The 21560-nt window shown below is 47.3% G+C and overlaps 1 protein-coding gene across 2 annotated transcripts in view; it reads left to right on the top strand.

Annotated features, from left to right (window-relative positions):
- SMAD6 (SMAD family member 6) overlaps positions 1-5738 on the top strand; it is a 72560-nt gene extending 66822 nt beyond the window's left edge. For both annotated transcript variants that reach the window (XM_039865236.1, XM_039865235.1), the window contains one exon: positions 4760-5738. In XM_039865236.1, the coding sequence (XP_039721170.1) occupies positions 4760-5301 (542 nt within the window). In that variant the 3' untranslated portion in view covers positions 5302-5738. The remainder of the gene's footprint in view (positions 1-4759) is intronic.
- The last annotated feature ends 15822 nt before the right edge of the window (positions 5739-21560 follow it).

The following is a 21560-nucleotide window of genomic DNA, read 5'->3' as shown; positions in this document are numbered from 1 at the left end:
ACATTCAGTCTATAACATCCCTTTGCCTGTTGATGGACATATGGGTGGTTTTCCGAGACTGGGGGATTATAAGTAGAGCTGCTGTGAACATTGACTAAATCACAAAAATTTAGAGCTCATTGTTCAGATGAGAAGACTAAGGCTGGGAGAAGGGAGGTGACTGGCCTGATAAAGGCCAGGAGGCAGGACACCTGACTGCAGGAGTCCTGCCAGATCAGCACCAGACTGTGCCTCCTTGCCTCCTCCCACCGGAACCCTCCCAGCCAGGACCCAGAGTCTGGCTGGGAACTAGGCCAGGCCCCAAGCAGGGGGCAGTGAGCAGGAGTTTCGGTCAGAGCGCGGTCATCTTTGATGTTGTTCATTCGGGTCTGACGCACCAGCATTTATTTGCAATTAAGGAGCTGGTTCCTAATTAGGCTGATGGCAGGACCACAGCCTTGGAGCCACTGAGGAGAAAAAGATCTTCTGTAAGAGACTGTCCCCTCACACCCTGAATGGCAGCACAGGCTGCAGATGAGAGGCGTGGTAGGTGGAATGGGGCTCTGCAACTGTGGGGAGTATGGAGGGGACCCTGGGTTTTGGAGTACCTGCCTTCTTACTTGCCGACAGCGTGTCAGCTTGTGTCAGACACTGCCTGAGATCTGGATACGTACGTGTGTGTGTGTGCGTGCACGCGCGCGCGTCTAAATAGCGCCACAGCCGTACTCGCCTTTGTTCCAGACATTCAGTTATTCTTTGCTTCATTCTTCATTCCTTCACTTATTGAACACCTCTTCCACCTCAAGTACCAGGCGAGGAGCTAAACCTTAACATTTGTAAAGCACTTTACAGTTTTCAAAGGGCACTGCCATCCACTGTCCTATTGTAACCTCCCATGGTGGTGACCCTGGGTCATGACCCCCAACACCTCTAAGGAGCCCTGGCCTTAGAAGGGTCAGGCCAGTGCCGGGACCAATAAGTAGACATCTGCTCCTTTCTGCACTCAGTTGATCTGCTGCCGGAATTTCAAGTAAACCCAAAGATGGACTGTGTAAGTGAGGCACTCAATTATGACTAAGCCCATTTTATAAACGGAGAGACTGAGGCTTGGGGACATTCAGCAGCTTGTCCACGGCTGCACATCCAGTCACTGGTGTTTGAGCCTTAGGTCTGTCTCAACTCTGAAACCTTTCCATCATGTGACAAGCATTAGATTAGAATTCTGGGGTCTTGAGTTCTTGTCCTTGTTCTGCCACCCACTGCTGTGTGTTCTTGGGTGAGTCACCCGGGGGTGAGTCACTCCCAGGATGCCGTCTTGGGGGCACAAGGACATTGGATTCAATTAGTGATTCCTACAGACCAGTCTCAGGACTAGGTTTTCATAGGTGCATGGTGAAAGAAATAAGAAAACTTCTTATAATCTAAATGTATTAACTTTAAAATTTCTGATTTTGTTATAGTATCAAATTACACTTTTGTGTTAGTGATAGTAGATAATCTTGGGGGTTTTAATAAGTGCATAAATGACAAAGCAGCGGTAAGCCTGTGACATCACCAACCTCTCTATTAAACAGTGTATTGGTTTGCGAATTGGTTGGGGTTCCCTGGATGAGATGCTGTCAAGGGGGTCCCTCAAGCTCTGGAGTCCTGAGACACTGAGTGCTGGGTGGGGCTGGGGAGGCCCCCAGAGCATGGTGATGATGGCTCTCACCTGCTGGCTTGCTCTGGGGATGAGACCTGAGACCTAAGTCCTTGCCTACCATCCCCTTTGGCCCGAGGCCATTGGCCCCACCTGCTGGGCAGGATTCTGATGAGGGGTGGGTGTGAGGACAGTGTGCCAACACTTGGGATGTATTTTATTTCCTTCCACCTTCCCTTTTAGTACCGTAGGGATACATGCAGCCTTGGGACAGACTTAGAAAGGACTGAGACCCACCCTTTCTACTCCACAGTCTAGCCCAGCCTGGGGCACTAACCAACAGCATGGGACACCTGCTTAGGCCAAGGGAGGGGCTGCATTTAAGGCTTCAGGCACACAGGAGGGAGGAGTCTGAAAAGGCATTTCTGAAGAGGCAGTCCATCTCCTGAATTTGGCCAGGAGCCCAGGCCTACTTAATCAAAGAAGATGCAGGAGGTGAGGCCTAGCCAAGACTAGGGACCTAGGGCAGCTCTATGGGGTTCACCCCCAAGCACAGGATACCATCCTGGGAAGGGCTATTGGAGTAAGGCTGGAGATGTCGATCTTGTTGGGGGTGGGCAGATGATGAGGGGGCGTTTGGCTTAGCTGGGGTGGAGAGAAAGGGACAGGAAGTTCTACCTGGCCTTCGAGTGAAAGTTTTCTGGGAGCTGGGAGAGAGGAAGTATCCATCCCTCTACCCCAGGCCCATTCTTCTCACCCTCCGCACTCTGACTGTGAAACTGCTTTTTGCCCTTTTACAATGGAGCGGCTATACCCTGGGGCACAGCTGCCACTTGAAGAGTGGGTGGCCCTCTCTGAACCTTATGTGTGAAAGAAGGATAGCAGTAATACCTCACTTGGTGACACTGTACAGTGAGTCCTCAGGGTGTGATGAAGGCCTTTTGTTTAGAGGGTGGGAGTGACGCACCAACTGGTAGGTAAGCACCTCTAGGACTCACAGACCATGACAGCAGTCATAGTTACCGATAGGGAAACTGAGACTTAGAGAACGGGAAGGACTTGTTCTGTGCGTGGATTTTAGGAGAGAGTCTGCCCAGAGTATGGAGAAGCGCTCCCCTCTGGAATATGGCTTGGCACTGATGCTGGCTTCAGTACTCACTAGTGTGTACCCTCAGCCAGTTAGGGCACCTCCCTCGGCCTCAGTTTCTGTACCTGTAAAATGGGGTGATAACAGAGGTGAACCAAGGCCGTTGTGAAGAAGGCTTCTAGTTCATGGAAGGTTCTCCGGGTTGCCTATTGCCTGTCTTGTTGCCCAGCATTCTCCAGGCACAGCTTTTTTGCTTCCTCCCTCTCTGTGCCAAGAGCACTATGGGAATTCTCTTTGCTTGGTGAGAAGGTTGGTGCTGGAGTTCTGTGGCCAGACTGGGATGGTGCTTTCCTGACTCTTGGAAAGCCAGACGGACGGATGGTGAGATGGGCAGTGGCTTGGGTGTTCCTGGCTGCCCACTGGCTAAGGGGCAGGTGAGTGAAGGCAGGGGGTAGGGCTCCTTCTCTCCCAACCTGATGGATCAGCTAGAACCATGAGGACCCTGGATAGAGACTGTGAAGCAAAATGATATGTCTTTAGGAGGTAGTCTTGGGGACCTGTGGCTGGAACCCGTTTGGGGCTGTGCCTAGCCCAAGGCCACAGCAGAACTGGCAGCCTATAGGAGGTACCTTAGGCAGTTTCCTGCTAGGTGGCTAGGTGGGCCTCCCAGCACATAAGAGGATGTTAGGGGACCTCTCGCCCTGCTGCTCTGGGGCTTCTAGGTGGGTTTAAGCTGAAGGCAGACAGAGCTGACCTCACCCGGGCTCCTAAATGAAGTTGTTAGCAGTGTTTTTTCCCCTCAGGTTAGGTTGGACTTTGATCAGTTTCTCTTGGAGAATAAGAGCCATAAAGTACCTTGCTGTGTTCTCATCAGGCCTCCAGCACAATTCTCCCTCTGTGCAGAAGCTCCAGCCATGGCCTGTATGGGAATATGTCACCTGGCTGGGCAATCATGGGTACCCAAAGGAAAGACCAGATATCAAAAGGCTTCAGAATCTGAGAAGCTACCCACATAGGAGAGCAGTAAGCATGGGGCTGCCCTTCAAGACAGGCCCCAGCCTTTGTGACTGGTCTTAGGTCTGGTCTCAGAATATTGTTAGATTCATCCACACAGAGAAGCCCCAAGCTGGAGTGAGAAGAAATTCCAGTCATCCTCCAGGACACTCCTTTGTAGAGAAATAGAGGCCCAGAGAGGCACAGCACACACTGGCAAACTCTGAACCCCTTGAGAGTGATTTTCTTTAGCACTTACAGACCTTCAGCTTCTCTGTCTCACAGAGGTTGCTGCAGTTCTGGTGAAAACCTGCACTTTCTTCCAAGGGAGCCAGCTCGAGGGGCAGGGGCTAGGGGCCACTGGAGGTACTCGGCATAATGCTCAAGGCTGAGGCTAGGAGCAGTTGGGCAGCCATGATTCTGGGCTAGAGGGATCCTAGGGGCCAACTCCCCCACCCCAGCCCCCCTTCCTATGCCTGAATGCCCCTGAATGGTGATTATGCTCCCTAATAGCTTAACCCTGCTCTGTTCAGGTGGAGGCTTGGACTGACTCAGTTCATGTCTTGGTGTCTGCCAAGTCTTGGGTCCTCCTGTCAAAGGAAAAGGTGATCTCACACAGTGAGCGGAGGACCCAGTGAGGTCACGTACGGAGTAAGAAATGCAGTGCATAGCACCTGGAACCTTGGAGGTGCTCATCCTTGTCCCTCTTTTGGGTGTGTGGGTGCTTGTCCATCTCCTGCTAGCTTGTGAAATTCTTTTGCCAGAGCCAGGTGTAGTTCATTTGTGTTCCCCCAGCACCTAGCACACAGTAGGTACCTTACCTTCTTTATAGGTTCATAGTCTCTGTTTTCTCCTTTGTGTATGTTTGTGAGGGGGTGTGTGTCATGCTGTGTGTTAAATTTCCTGAAGGCAACCTGGCACACAGTAGGTGCTCGCACGTCTGTTGACTGGTAGAAACACCACCCAACTCCCACCGTCCAGGTAGCAGTGCCACCTCCACTCCCCTCAGCCATCTGCCTCTCCACCCTGAATAATATCTCTGCTCTGTGCTTGCCCCTCAGACGCCAGCATGTCTCCGGATGCCACCAAGCCGAGCCACTGGTGCAGCGTGGCGTATTGGGAGCACCGGACGCGTGTGGGCCGCCTCTACGCGGTGTACGACCAGGCCGTCAGCATCTTCTACGACCTACCTCAGGGCAGCGGCTTCTGCCTGGGCCAGCTCAACTTGGAGCAGCGCAGCGAGTCAGTGCGGCGGACACGCAGCAAGATCGGCTTTGGCATCCTGCTCAGCAAGGAGCCCGACGGCGTGTGGGCCTACAACCGAGGCGAGCATCCCATCTTCGTCAACTCTCCGACGCTGGACGCGCCCGGCGGTCGCACCCTCGTCGTGCGCAAGGTGCCACCTGGCTACTCCATCAAGGTGTTTGACTTTGAGCGCTCGGGCCTGCTCCAGCATGGGCCTGAGGCCGACGCCGCCGATGGCCCCTATGACCCCAACAGCGTCCGCATCAGCTTCGCCAAGGGCTGGGGCCCCTGCTACTCCCGGCAATTCATCACCTCCTGTCCCTGCTGGCTGGAGATCCTGCTCAATAATCACAGATAGCGGCAGCTGCCCAGGCAGCGCCTGCCATCTGCCCCCACCGCCAGGGGGGCCCGTGCCCAAAGACACAGCTCCCATGGACGAGACCCCCCAAATATCATCTACCTAGATTTAATATAAAGTTTTATATATTATATGGAAATATATATTATACTTGTAATTATGGAGTCATTTTTACAATGTAATTATTTATGTACGGTGCAATGTGTGTATATGGACAAAACAAGAAAGACGCACTTTGGCTTATAATTCTTTCAATACAGATATATTTTCTTTCTTTTCCTCCCTCTTTATGGTTTTTTTTTTTTTTCTTTTTAAAGAAAATGATACAGCAGAACTAGGTGGAAAAGCCTGGGTTTGGTGTATGGTTTTTGAAATATTAATGCCCAGACAAAAAGCTAATACCAGTCACTCGTTGATAATAAAGTATTCGCATTATAGTTTTTTTTTTTAAACTGTCTTCTTTTTAACAAAGAGGGACATGCAGGGCTTTAGTGGGTTTCTGACCCATCTGGCATCCTGAAACTTGATTTCAGTCCTTTACCAGATAAAGAGTAGAGGGGATAAATTGAAAAGAGAGGAAGAACATACATTTACTGTTAAGGCCACAGAAGGATTCTGTTGTTCCTTCTTGCCCATGGCTGTGGTGTGTCCACAGGATGGAGAGGAGGGAGAGTATATGAGCAATCCACCCTGAGTAAGCTCTCCCAGTCTGATGGGGGAGGCTCATACTCTGGCCTGAAGGAATTCTCAGTCTAACGGTAGAGACACAGGTCCGTCCCTCGCATCTCTAAGAAATGCACAAGCCAGAAGAAGACACTATTTCTCACCACTTTGGGGAAAGGGCCTGAAGAAGAAAGACTGAGATGGCGGGCCTTAGGCTCACCTACCATGGTGTAGAACCCACCTGAGCCCCAGGGTGAAGCTCCTCTTAGGGGCTACCCTCCCACCCCGCTCCGGATATCTCAGAAGCTGCCCATCTGGGGCTGCATTTGTTATTTATGCAAAGGCAGGTGGTTTCTTTCTACTTTATAAAAGGAAAAAGTTGAGGTTCTGGAAGGGTAAAAGGCTAGCTCATGAGACAGATCTAGGTTAGAAGTTATATCTAATTATAGGACCAGAGCCATATTAGATCAGTTTCCTTGAGAAAACTCAAAAAAGAAGGCCTCCTTGGCCAAATAACTAAGGAGAATATTACATTATATATCTTCTTTCTTGGAGATTTACATCAGCATATAGTAAGTGCTCTGTGAAGTCCTGTGGATTATCTGTTGCTGCATAATAAATTATCCTAAAATTTAGCAGCTTGAAACAACTAACATTATCTCACACAGTTTCTGTGTTCAGGAATGCAGGAGCAGCTTAGCTGGGTGGTTCTGGTTCAGGGTTTTATGAGGTTGCAATCAAGCCATCAGCCAGGGCTGCAGTCATCTGAGGCTTAACAGGAGCTGCAGGACCCACTTCCAAGCTCACTCATGGGGCTGTTGGCTGGAGGCCTTCGTTCCTCACCATGCAGGCCTCTTCACTGGGCTACTCATGACGTGGCTTCTCCCAGAGCATATGATCCAAAAGAGAGGGACCAAGAGCAAAGCTGCTAACCTTATATAACCTTACCCCTGAAGTGACACGCCATCACTTCTGCCGTATTCTGTTGATCACACAAACCATTCTTGCTACAATGTGGGAGAGACTATATAAGAGTGCCAGGAGGTGGGGATCATAGCCATCATGTACTCCAAGAAATACATCATTTCACTTTATTTCCCAAAGTTATTTGCCAGTAGACTCCCCACCCCTGCTAATTCCCAATACCAAGGCGTGCTGGTGTCCCTGGGTTGGCCACTGCTGACTGCTGGACATGCCAGGGCACCCCACACTGAGGCTCTGCCCCAAAGATGCTTATCTGGGATGCCTGCCTCATTTGTGTGTTCTTGGTATGGAGTCAGTGTGGAGGCACCTCGGGCTCAGACAGTGGGGTGCCCAGGCAAGATGAAACAAGAGGCCAGTTCCACGGCAGTACTGAGGAGAGGAATCGGGAGGCCTTCCGAGAAGGCTCAGTGCTTCAGCTCTGGTCCTCACAGGATGAGTGGCAAGCTGACAGGCTAGGAGTGGCAGAGTGGGCAGGAGCAAAGGGGCTATGCCAGGGGAGTGCCAGAAACCAGGAGGTATTCATTGCGTGAAATACCCAGGAGACAGGAGAGGGTAGTTTTCAGACTCTTGTGCTCTGGAGCCAAGCTTTCTGCATTCAAATCCCAGCTCTGCCACTAACAGTGACTTCAGAGACTTCTTAATGTGCCTCAGTGTTAAGAGGATAAAATTGTTCCTGCCTTTGAAATAGGTGTGGGCTGGGAGAATTAAACACATCACACAGTCCCTGGTCCATCACCAGTGCCTGTCAGCTGTTATTAATACAGGGCCAGGGCTGGAAAGGGAGGCTGGGGGCCCTCAAATGCCAAGATGAGCTGGGGTGGCATTTGGGAGGCAATGGGAAGGTGGGCTTGTTTCTGAGTGGGCCAGGGAGGTCATCAGAGCTGGATTGTAAGAAGCTCCTTGTAGGGGCTTCCCAGAGGATGGCTAGGCTGCAGGCAGGAATGGGTCAGGGGAGACCTGAACACATCTTGGCCGGCCAGAGCATGGTGCCCACCAATGAATCTCCCGACGAAGAATCCTTGCCCTTAAAGGAAGCAGCCAACCACTCCACAATGCCTGGATGTGGAAGTGATACTTATAATCCCCGCTTCATTGGGGAACAAGAGAGACAGGGACTGATAATCCCATTTGACAGATGAGGAAACCAAGGCCCAGAGCAAGGAAGTACTTACCCCAAGCCTGTGAATGCTGGCATAGGACCAGATTTCCTGCCTCCCACCACAGGGTCTACTCCATGTGGACTGGCTGGTGACCACCTTTCTCTGTTTCCCAGATTCTCAGAAGATGCCCACCCGGGCAGACTACATCGATACACTCGAGAGTTAAGCCTCATGGACCATGCTGTCCTTTAAGGGAATCTTTTTCCTGGTTTCCCTGCCAGCCCAGATTCCTTCATTCTTCACTCTGCCACTCTCTGGCCTGATCCTCCTAGGAGGCCCAGCTAACTCCCTCTGCTGCCTTGTACCCACCAGGCCCCGGTGCTCTTGAGCACTGAGCAGAGCTGGACTATGCTACGTGAGGATGGGCTGCGAGAAAGTGTTTTTCTTTTTTTCAAGTCGGTAACTAAAAACACTAACCATTTTTGAGTCCTTCCTATGCACTAAGAGTCATTATGGGATCTTCATGAGAACCTCTGTACAATGTTCAGTTATCCCCCTTTTTCAGGTAGAGAATCTGATATTCACGTGAATGCTGTCCTGCGCCCAGCTCCCTGGGAGAAGGAACACGCACACCCTCTGTCTCAGATGCCAGCTGGGGGCTCCTCCAGTGTGTTGGCTATGATTGGCTCTGTTTCAGTTGGCCTGTCCCTCAGGGACAGTTGAGCCTGAAGGGTTGAACTCTGTCTCCCAGACCTGCCCTGTCCTGAGGCTGAGGACCTCCCTGAGGTCTTTGTGTGGCCTTAAGTGTCAGGGAGAGGCCCTGTGGCTGCTTTTCTTCATGGGGGTCTGAAATCCAGTTCCAGCCCCTCAGTTGACAGATGGGGAAACCAAGCCCCAGACGGGAGAGGTTGAATCGGTGTCACAAGCGGTGGCAGGGTCTGCTGTACTCCCCTCTATCCCAGTCATGGTGCCCCCAGTGACTGTGGTTTTCCCCAGACCACCCAGGGATCTGGTGACTCAGGCTCCAAAGGAGACACTTTCTAAACAAAGCCTGGTGTCCATAGAGCGTGATGGGAGTCTGGGCCCTGGAAAGCGTGGTGGGTGGGGCTTACTGCCCTCAAACCCAAGCTCCAGGTCTGGAGGTGGGGGAAGGTGGCAGGGGGTGGGATTTCCTGCAATTGACTAGGATTTGGGAGAAGGGTTAGTCCCTCCATTGCCCCCTCCTCTCCATTCCACGGCCCATCCCAATCTCCAGCCCCTCCTCTGCCTTAGTGTCTGGGAGAGTCTAGTGGTACAAGGGTGGAGGGGTATAAACTAGGAGAGAGAGAAATAGAACTGGAGAGGGAGAGGACTCTGCAGATCTTCTGTGTTCATTCACGTCTCAGATGAGATGACACGAGGCCCAGAGAGGAGTGTGAGTAGCCCGAGATCACACAGCAAGTTCAGGGCAGAGCTGACGGCCAAAAACTCAGCTCTCAGGATTTCTGGTCTAGCTGCTTCCTCTGTCTGGGCGAGGATTCCATCAGTGCTCTGGAGAATATGCACATACCTCCGTTCACCTCTGGGGACTCCCCCATCCCCTTCTCCCTGTCTTAGAAGCTCCCATACCATATATACGTTCCAGCCACCTCTGGCTGCAGCTGCCTTGTTCTAATCTCGATTCTGCCACTTACCATCTATATGATCTTAGGCAAGTTACTTAACCTCTCTGTGCCTCAGTTTTCTCATTTGAATAATAATAAGAGTCTACTTCCTAAGTTTATTGGGAAGATTAACAGAATTAACGCATGCTTGGTACTCAGAACTGGCATGAAGTAAACACTCAGCAGGAGCTCACTAGTATTATTTTGGGGCCCGGAAGGCAGCTCAGGGAGGTGAGAAAAGCTTTAGTTAGGGACTCCCAAGTATGAGGACTCAAATCCAGATTCCTTAACACGCTGACAACTTTGAGCAATCACCTGATCTGCATAAAGCTGTTTCCTCTGGGAAGTAGAGCCTGTGATCCAGTGGGATGTCCCCAGTCTGGGACACCAGGGCCTCCCCTGACAGCTGCTGTGGCTTCTTAACTGGACCTCTTGCCCCTCTCCTGCCCCCTCCAATCCACTCTCCTCTGCTCAGAATGATGGTTTGCACCCAAATCTGACAGCGAGCCTCCTCCGTGTGACTAGGACCTCTTTGATGACTACCTGTGCCTTCAGGATAAAAAAAACTACCTCTTATTAGAGTGGCCTGTAAGGCCACAAGAGATCTGGCCCTGCCCCATCTCTACCAGGTCAACCCCCTTCAAACACTACACTACAGACCTCTCTGTCTCTCTGTCTCCCAGATTTTTGTCCAAGATACCCCTACTCCAGACCATGCCCCAGCCTGTGCATTCCAAGCTCTGACCGCTGCTCTTCTTTCCTCTTGGGGAGTCTCTTGGAAAATAGAGATGTCTCAAGTCCCATTCGCTCCCATGGTCCTGGGCCCCTGAATGTTTGTAGAATGAAAGGGTCAAGGAGGTAATGGATGTGGGTGTGTTTTATAAACGCTGAAGGACTAAGCAGACATCTAGAGGGGGTGTGTGTTTATTAGTATCATGTGTCTCCATGACAATCCCCAGCTGGCTTCTTTGTACTGTCTCCTAAGAACCCTCAGCCCTTCCCCTATCTGCAGGCCCTGGGTTTTGGGGGCTTATGTCCTACAGCCTTATTCTACCTTCTCAAGAATGTGGTAGCAAGAATTACTGTTTTTTGTTTAGTTTTTTTGGGGGGCGGGGTGTGTGTGTGTATTGTCCTTTTGATAATTGAGAACACAGACTAAGAGCATGTCCAATCTGGGAAGGTCCTTAGAGTGCATCTAGTTCTATTGCTATCGTAGAACTGAGGCCCAGAGACGGCAGCTGCTAACCAGGGTCACACAGCAAGGCGGTGGCAGATGGGAGCTAAACACATGACTTGGGGTTCCTTCCAGATCCGGTCTCTCATTAATGCTGCAAAGGCCTCTATGAAGCAATCAGTGACCTGACTAAAACAATTGAAAAGCAATAGGGGTAAGGGTCCAGATCATTTTTTGTTTTTTGTTTTTAATTGTGGTAAAATGCATATAACATAAAATTGACTGGTTTAACCACTTTTAAGTGTATAGTTTAATGGCGTTAATTACATTCACATTGTTGTACGACTATCACTACCATCCAACTCTAGAACATTTTCATTTTCTGTATGCTTTTTTTTATGTTATTGTGATCGAATATACACAATATAAAATTTGCCATTTTAACCATTTGTAAGTGTACAGTTCTGTGGCATTAAGTACTTTCTCATTTTGTTTCCCTTATTCTTTTTAATAAAAGGCAAATGAAGACAAAGTTTTAAAATTCTTTGCCCTGGGATTTTGAGATCTCTGCTGACTTCCGGAAGTCCTGATAACCCAGAGGAAGCTATGTATCACCCTGGCATGGCTAGGGGGTTGGCAGAGGGTTCTGGGGAGGGGGATGTCCAGTTTAGGATGACCATCAATAGGGGTATAGGCTGGAACAGCCTCATAGCCTCGCTGACTGTTTTCAAAGTAGGTCACAGGAAGCCTAGTGGAGTGTAGATAAAATGTCCAGAATTTCTGAACATGAGAGCAGGAGGGAGCCCATGGGCTAAGCAAAGGAGAGATGGTTTTTAATGTGACTTCCTTGACCCCACGGAGTCACCATGGGAGACCTGGCTAAGTGATGCTGGGGAAGGCCCCTCCCTCTCTGGGCCTCAATTTCCCCTCAAAAATGAAAAATCTTCATCTCAATAGTGGCAGCTAGAGTGGGTTTTCATACTGGACCTGCTGAGAGGAGCTGGGACAATCACTAGTAATAGAACTCTTACTTTGTTTAGCAAAAATAATAACAGTTATTTACTGAGGGACTTTTTGTATATAACAGTCCTTACCCACAGTTTCACTTTCCATGGTTTTCATTACCATGGAAAACCATGGTCTGAAAATATTAAATAGAAAATTCCAGAATAAACAATTTATATGTTTAAATACAAGCTATTTTCAGTAGAGAGGTGAAATCTCACGAGTCCTGCTCTGTCCTGCCCGGGAAGTGAATCGTCCATTTGACCAGCGTCTCTACGCTGTGGAGGCTCCCACTGCTTAGGCACCTCGTTGCCATCTTGGTTATCAGATTAATGTTGCCCGCTGTCGCAGTGCTCGTGTTCAGGTAATCCCCATTTTACTTAACGATGGCCTCCAAGTTCAAGGTGGTGGTGCTGGCAATTTGGATATGTGAAAGAGAAGCTGTAAGGTGCTTGTTACATATCGTCAGAAGGTTGATAGTAGCCTAACATGTTACCTCACAATGCTGCATCATTCACCTCCCTTCGTGTCATCACGTTGCCATTGTATCATCTCACATCATCACAAGAAGGGTGAGTACAGTACGATAAGATATTTTGAGAGAGAGAGACCACGTTCACATAACTTTTATTACAGTATATTATAATTCTTCTATTTTCTTCTTAGTTACCATTGTAAATCTCTTCCTGTTCCTAATGTATAAATTAAACTTTATTATCAGAATATATATATAGGAAAAAGACATAAACATAAGATTTGGTACTATCTGCAGTTTCATGCATCTATTGGGGTCTTGGAACATATCCCCTGTAGATAAGGGGGGACTACTCTACTAGGCACTTTGTGTCATCTCATTTAATCTTTGCCCCTGTTTTATAGATGAGGCTCAGAGAAGTTAAGCAAGTTGCCCACGGTCACACAGCTATTAAGTATCAGAACTAGGATTCCTACCCAGATCTTTGTGGTTCCAGAGCTGGTGTTCCTACCTATCCATCCCCCTGACTCTGACCCTACTGGTGACAGCATTTCTGAACTTGACTTTTCACGGCTGCTGAGCATGCAGGCTTTGGAGGCAACTCCAGGGGCTCTAGGCCCAGCTCTGCCTTCAGCTAAGTGACCCTGGACAAGTTACTTAAGGTCTCTGAGCCTCAGTTTCCTCATTTGTTAGAATGGGCATAAGAATAAGGTAGTTAGTAACATTAAATTAAACGAGTTTATATTTGTGAAGCAGTTTGAACAGGGCCTGGCTAGTAGTAACATTTAGCATTTGCTGAACTTAAAAAATATTACATTGTTGACAGCTTTATTTTATTTTGTTTTGGTTGGTTTTGTTTGAACCAGCAAATTAATTGGAAATTTGAAATAAAAGTTTAGCTTTCTATTTCTCATCATTGAGCAGTGAACAAAGTGGAGCCTTAGAAATACCTACAAAAAACACACACAAATAACTGCATAGGTTCTTGCAGTTCGAGATGCTCTTTTCTTAACATTTTAACAGAAACGTACCTATTGACAAGTTTTTGTAGAGGAGAGTAAAACATCTTTTCTGTAGGCCATTCAGTGTTGACCAAATCCTTTAAGCTATCTAAAATGAGCAGCATTTTGGTGTTTTCTAAGTACGTGTATTAGAAGCGGACCCTTCGGAAATGTCTATGTCACCCCCACCCTTTCGCCTTTCCTTTCCTGCTCTACCCATGGAATGAGGATGGTTGTCATTCTTGGCCCTGATAACAACTATTTTGACTCTTTAAGAATCTCATGCTTTGTGCTGCCCGAAATATATCAATGAATGTCAAAAACCACATCAGATCCCCGGCAATCCGAGTGGCACCAGGTCTGCCTTGGCTGGCTCCTGGGCTCTCCTCACTTGGGGGTTCCAGGTCTGACCCCTGAGGCCATTTGGCCATTTGGCTCTATCAGGGCTCACAGCCAGGGTCCTTGCCTGGCTCTGGCCAGCCATGTTGAGGGGAATCCCTACTGTGGCTTGCAGGGAAGAAGATCCAGCTTGAGCCACACAAGGATTTAAAGTGAAGAAGAACTGTCGGTCCACATGTTTGGGCTCCTATTCTGAGTCAGTCTGGCAATTCCCAGGGAACTCCACTAGGGATGAGCGCTCTGGCTGGCCTGGTCCTAATCCAAGTAAGCAATGTCATCAGAGTCTTCCGTGACAATTTCTAGGCCTTAGAGGTGGGCTCCCAAGTGACCATGAGAAGCCAAATTCCTTTGAGGTGATTCTGCTCTTGAATTTGCCATGGTTAGGGGGAGAGGGGATAATGGGGAAATGAAGTCCACAGAGCCACTGAAAACCATTTTTGAACAGAAAGATTTCCCCACTTGCTCCTTCAGGCCTTATGTCTGAGCTGCTGCTACTGAGGATGAAGGGGCCAGCTCTGGAAAAAAGCGAAAACCTGTAGACATAGCTTTGAATCCTGGCTCCACCATTTTCCACACTGTGTGAACTTGTGCATTTTATGCATTTCCTCTGGGCCTTGGTGTTCTCTTATGTAAAATGGGGGTGGCATCCTCTACTACAGAGGGATCACATGAGAAAGCATGCTGTGTTGGAGGACAATTCTCCATAGGCTTCTCTGCATCTCTTACAAGCAGAGGTACTGACTGCTTTTGCTCTGGACTATCTCTTCAAGGATATATGATAGCCCACAGCCTTAGAAGACAGATAGTGTTTCTCTCTGGTATGAAGGACAGGCATGTTTACTGCCCATTACAAAAGGTTTGGGTTCCCTAAGCTCAGGGTCCTTTTCCTATAAAGCACCCCACTGAGCGTGCTGGCATCACCTATCTCTCTTGGCACTGCAAGGACACCAATGCAGACATGATGCTCAAGCTGCTGGCTGTGCCATGAGTAATAGAAGTCTTTGTCTCTGTCCCAGGAGCTGTGGCTTTTTGCCAGCAAGAAAACAGGGCAAGCTAACTTGCTATCTTACAAGTGGGTAAAATCTCAGATCCTTTACAGTTCTTGACAGATTTGGTGATAAGGATGGAATTCTGACAGAGACATGGCTTTCTGGAAGAGAAAAGATGGGGACCTCAAAGGCCCAATTATGGAATTTTGAGGGAAGTCCATGGAAATTGATAGCAAATACATTGACCAAATTGTATGGCCAAGTGGACAATAAATGGCTCTTTTATTGTCTTTTCATGAGGAGGAATTGGGGAGGTGGTTGCAGGCTGAGTACTGCGAAATAGGCTCAAAGACAGATGCCCGCATGATGCCCTGGCTGTGGCTGACTTGTCTCTTGGTGGAAGGACTTTCTCACCAATCTAGCAGCCAATGATGGTGAGGACTTCCTCACCATCAAAACAAACCAGTGCTAGGGTTTGTCTAGGGTGGGCAGAGGTGCTGCTGCCTTTCAGATAGCAGTACGGAGATGGGCACTTGCGCCGAGAGTGAAATGAGAGAAATTCATGATTGCTATAGACAGAAACCAGAGAGATTACTAGAACTTTAGCTGCTTCACTCAGGGAAAAGAGGGTGGGACATGTCACACTCTTTAAGGAAAGATGACGACACAGCCCCCTCTTGCTGTCTATCATACCAACTTTAGATCCATTTGGAGACAGTAGTAAAAGAACTGGAAGTAGGTCTTGGCTACTATATGGGATTTTGACCTTCTTGAGGAAATTTCTCTGAGACAGACAAACTTCCAGAAGAAACCATAGGTGAAGAATCGACTAGTATCAGGGCTCTCACTGCTCCAGGTTGGGTTTGTCCCAAAGGTGCTGCCGTGGCTGTTCGACCTCAATGACAGCTCTGCAGAACTGAAAATGGGCATGGTCACTCTGCTCAGTGAGCAGAACTCAAAACTGAATTCACAGCTCTAGCCAACACGACCCTTGATGCAGCTCGTTATATTTTTACTGTCTCTTCGGTGACTTGGCTGTTTCATCTGTCACTTGGAAAACAGGCTGGCAAATTGAAGATACCCCTCTATAGGGCCACAAGCTGTGGGAATGAGTTGAGGCTGCTGATTGGACTGTGTGCATCACTCCTGTGGATACCCACGGTAAGGGTCTATTCTTTGATGAGCCTAACTGGCATGCTCGCCCTGCCCAGACTGCCCCCGTTGCTGCCTGGACCTCTCATCCAGGCAGATGTAGCCATACCCCTACCCTCAGAGACCTGTACAAGTAAAGGACTCCATGTTTCTATACTGCTCGTGACTCCTGCCAAAAGTTGACCTGGCTGTCTGGCCGGGGGCTTGGTCCCTGCCTGCTTAAAGCAGACTGACTGCCTTGGACTTTTGATCCTATCTGTGGCTAGGGGTGGGTGCCTCACTGCTGTTGATACGTTTTCAGGTTATGGCGTTGCTGTTCCAGTCTGTTCGGCCAATTCCAGCCACAATATTGTGGCCCTTGAAACTAATCTGGGTCATGTTTTCAGCTTTATGGGCCGTTTACAGTCTGACATGGTGTGCCTTTTGTCACAGAAGGCAGTCCACAATGGGCTGACAGTCAAGGTTGTTCGACAACCTTCCCTGCTCCCAGCCATCTACAGGAATGGTCTTTTCATGTCAGAGGTCTCGACTCCCTCTCCCTCGCCAGCTCTTGGTCCATACACCTGAGTAAGGCAGTTTAGTCATTGATCGTGGCTGTTCCGGGAAAGGAATCATCTACTCTGGGCCACCTCCTGGCCCAGACTGGAACAGCAACACCATAACCTGAAAACATATCAACAGCAGCGAGGCACCCACCCCTAGGCACAGATAGAGTCAAAGATCCAAGGCAGTCAATCTGCTTTAAGTAGGCAGGGACCATGCCCCGGGCCAGACAGCCAGATCAGCTTTTGGCAGGAGTCACGAGCAGTGTAGAAACATGGAGTCCTTTAGTGGTACAGGTCTCTGAGGGTAGGGATATGGTTAACGACCAGGGTGAAAGGGATAGGGGTTTATATAGACCAATTTTGAAAATTTGAGATTCTGCTCTAACCATTCCTGGGCGTGCTGCTTTTTTCTTTCCTCAATGGCCAGCTTAGGTCATGCAATCTGTGCTTGGTAGTCTGGCCAAAGGGGGATTCACACTGAATTCTGGTGATTTATAAAAATGCCCTACCACTCTTGTACCAGACCCTTCCAGGAGAAAGGACTGGGTGCAGGTAGAGGTTGATTGGAAAAGTTTAGCCACAGGAACAGAACGCACTGCTTTTGTGGCAGTTTAAGAGCAACAACCCAGCATCTGGGAAGGGAACATCTTAGATGTAGGGACCTTCCTCACAAGTGACAGAGCCCTGTGTAGCCGTCCCACACTGGTGCAAGTGCCTTAAATTTAGCTGACTGCTGACTTAGCCATTCCCTGCCAGACAGCTCTGATCATAATTTGATCACGATTTCCTTTAACCTTCCCCCGCCCCCCAAAACCAAGAAGTTATGAGAAACAGCATGAGATGACTCCAGATTCTGTATCTCCCATGCAAAACACCTGTCAGCATCTTTGGATGGCTGTCGCACTCCACAACCATTGCTCAGGTATCCTGTGGGGCTAACGAATGCTACCTGAACATTCGTTACAGTGTCACAACAGTGTCAACAAACAGGACAGATTGGACTGATTGGTTTTGGAGGTAGTCCCTCCAAAAACAAGATAATTTGTTATGCAGCTTTAGATAACTAGTTTCACGCTCACAGCAATGCTTCAGCATCTGTGAGATGATGCCTGCTTTACAGATGAGAAGCAAAAGCTCAGAGAAGCCAATCAGAAAAGTGGTGGTACTAAGTTGTAACCAGGTCTGCCTGACTCTTGTTCCAGTGCTAAGTTCTACCTCACTAGCTTTCTCTCATCCAAGGTGCTGGTTTCTTCCATGTGTCTCACAAACCCTGGCCCATAGCATTCCATGCCTTTGAGCACGTGCCCTGCCTCTAGACACTGTGGTTGGGAGGCTTAGAAGGCTGGGGGAGCATAGAGCAGCCAGTGGGCTCTCTAATACCTTCTCCCCATATGTGGGGTCTCAGTTTCTTAATCTGTGAAATGCGTCTAAGAGCTGCTTCAACAGAGTGGTTGTAAGGAACAAATGAACTCAGGAGCAGAAAAGTGCTTGAGAAAACTAGAGGTACTGCTGTGACTAGTGATGTGGTCTGGGGTATGGCCCAGGAGGAGAGAATGAAGGGCTTGGTACAGGGCCTGGGACGGAAAGAAAGCAGAGTGGCAAAGGCCAGTCAGACACAGCCTGGGCTAGAGCTCCCCTTTTAATTGTTTGTCAGCTGTGGTGTTACCTGCCTCCCCATGCCTGAAATCCTGGACATTCCTTTGGATTTGGCAATGTCTTTTCTAGATTACCCTTTTAATACACTCATCCTCTTTAGAGCAGTGCTAGTGTACTCTACATATTCTGAGCCCCTCCCATGTGCCAGAAACCTTACATATATTATCTAATGGAATACTCACACTGGAATACTCACATTGGTCCCATTTTACAGATATGAAAAAATGAAACTCAGAGAAGCTCAGTAATTTGCTGACACTCCCATGGGAGATAAGGGACAGAGCCAGGGTTAGGACTGAGATCACTCTTGCTTCACAATCTGGTTGCCTTTGGGTTCTTTGTTGTTGTTTTTTTATACCTTTGGCTTTCACCTCAGAGAAGCCAAGCATGCTGAGGCTGGGATCTGGGCAGAGGGGCCCCAGAATCCTCCCCTGTGAGATCCCAAAGTGACAAAAGGCCAGATGCCCACAGGCTGACCTTCTTCAAGGAAAGTTCTCTAAATTGGAAGGGACATCCCCAGACCACCATGGCTCTGGGAACATCATAATCTTCCTGCAACCTTGCCGTAGCCGCCTCGTAATGGGTTCCTCCACCTGCCTCCAGGAGCAACTTTTGTTCTCTCTATGCTGCAGCCACATGGATCTTCCTAAAATGCAGCCCTAGCCAAGTCATTCCCCTGTATAAAGCTACTGGTTGGCTGCCCATCAAAATTCAAGCCCCTTATGGGACATATAAGGCCTTCCTTAGTCTGCATTTCCTCACTCTCCCTAGGCTAAACCAACAATGTTCCTTAAATGAGCCCAACTGATTTGTGACTCTACCAAGCCTTTGCTTATGCTGCGCCCTCTTCCTAGATGCCCTTCACCCACTCCATTGCTTAATTGTCAAACTCCTTTCTGTCCATTTAAGGTAGTGATTCCTACGAATATTTAAAGTATTTATCAAGAGATACATGCATGTGGTACAAAACGACATATAGTGACAATTGTCCCCTTCCATCTAGGCCCCGGTTACCCACACTGCCTTTGCATTCTCTATGTGTTGGCTGCCTTTGTATCTTTTAACATGTTCACTTCTCAATGCTCCAGCTCACCTGTCCTTTCTTCTGGGACTCATCCCCTAATAGCTGTCCCCTCACTTGGTCCAGATGAACCCTGCTCATTGAGTCTCACATGGCACCAAGATGTCCTTCCTTGTTCATTCCTTTGGTACATTTATTGTAATTGTCTGTTGACCTATTTTCTCTCTAGCTCGGTGGTCACCGTTGTGTTGGTTTCTATGTCCCCAGTGGGAGACAGAGGGCCCTGGTGCATGGTGAATTAAGTTAAAGGCATTGACGGAGGACTGGGATTGTCTTCTGATGGTGATGGCATAGTGCCTGAGTCTGCTGCATATCATGAAGGCCCCTAGAAGGGAAGGTTTGTTTAGTGAGTGGTGCTGGGGAAACTGAGAAGATGATGAGGGGTGGGAGTGGGGAGAGAATAGCTACATCTTGACCTCATACTATAGAACAGAACAAATTCCAGATGGATGAGACTGTAAAAATGTGAAAACAATGAAACCGTGAAATAACTAGAATAAAATGTTCATAATTTTGATCTCTGGATGGGAAGGGCCTCTCTAAGCACAGCAATAATAATAGCAGTTACAAAGGAAAAGATGTATATATTTGTATATTTAAGAGTGGAAACATCTGTACATCAAAACATACTTATTTAATCTTAAGTAGAATTAAATAAAAACAAATATGTAAAGAGCACTTGCGAATCAAAAAGAAAAAAATCTAAAACCTTCAGTAGAGAAAAATGGGCAGTAGATGTGAAAAGAAAATTAACAAGGAGGGAAATGTAAGTGTGTAAGTATATGGAAACATGTTTAACCTCATTAGAAAACAAAAGATTCATTTAAAATAATGAGATGTTATTTCTCACTTACTACTTTGGTCCAACTATTTTTTTTTTTTACGTGGTGCTCAGTGGGGCTGAGATAAAGTGAGACGAGCAAGATAATGTTCTCCTTCTATGCTGATGGCTCTATAAACGAGGGCAGCTTTCAGGAAGTCAGTTTGTCAATGTGGATTAAAAGCCCTAAAAATGTTTATGCCCTTTATTCCAGCAATTCTACCTCTGGGGATCTTTCCTGAGAAATATTTATTTTTTATAACAGCAAAATTCTGAAATAGTCTCAGCATCCAATAATGGTGAATTTCAGAAATGCTGGCACATTTATGTGATAACATATTATGCAGCCTTCAAAATCGTGTTTAATTGCTAACGGCAATTGCTCCTTGGAGAATGGAAGAGGATATCAAAGCGCAACTGGGTTTTTCTTTTTTATTCTTTCCACTTTCTATTTTTCTGAACTGTTTATTTTACCATAAGCAAGTGTTATTGTTATAAAGGAAAATATCATGTTTTGGAATATTTTAAATTGCAGGCTTCCCCCACTGTTTGAAACTAGAGAGTTCCCATGAAAACTTGCATTAGCCAAAATGGCATAAAGCAAAGAAGCAATTAACTTATACGGAAAATTTTTCAAGCATTCTCACACCTGAAATTCAGGATAGGCACACTGTCTTTATTTTATTTTCCATGATCAAAACAATTATATTCAGTTTTATGCTGAGCATAACACCTTTACGAGCTCTTTTAGGCTGTTCCAATACCTTGGGACACATCTCGCTAAAAAATGCACAAAATAAATCAAGATAAAGCACAGATACTCACAGACCCAGTTCAAAGCCATGTGCCTGATGCTGAGATGCTGAGTGTAGCTCCTGGGGAAGGACCTTGGTGAGGCCACTCTTGCTGCTCTGGACGCCAATGCTTTTATAACACTTACTGCAAAACAAATGCTGTTCACTTTCTCTCTTTTTTCATAAAAGTGAAAATCTTCAGATTTCTTTCAGTTAGTGAAAATGGGTACTAATGTAGGTCTTTCATAAAAACAAAATGGCATGAAGCAAACTTTTAAAAAGCAGGGGGTACCTGCATTTGGAAAAGTTATCATGACATAATTCTGGATGGAAAAAAAGCAGGCAATAAACCTACATATACATGATATAATACTTAATTTACATCTATCTATCTATCTATCTATCTATCTATCTATCTATCTATCATCTATCTATCTAGATAATGCAGTAAGCACATTATTCAATACCTGGCACATATAAAGTGCTGAATGTATACATACATATTGATATTATAATGGTAATGCATATACATGTATGCAAAATATAACCAGTGAATATTTCTAGGTTATGGAGTTAGGAATAATTTTCACATTTTAAGAAAACTTTCCCATGTTTTTCAAAATTTTTACAATGAGTACGTAATGTCCTTATTGTATTATATTAAACTTTATTATTAATTATAATTAAAAAACCAAAATTCTCCACAATAAATTTTGAACCAAAAGGGATTTGGTAGTAAACCTCAATTAAACATTTATAACTGCCAGTGTTCTGGTTA

Source organism: Pteropus medius, unplaced genomic scaffold, assembly GCF_902729225.1.
Source record: "Pteropus medius unplaced genomic scaffold, Ma_sr-lr_union100, whole genome shotgun sequence".
In the NCBI taxonomy this organism is placed as follows: Eukaryota; Metazoa; Chordata; class Mammalia; order Chiroptera; family Pteropodidae; genus Pteropus; species Pteropus medius.
Note: the sequence above shows the minus strand (reverse complement) of the source record. Positions and strands in the feature narration are given on the sequence as shown.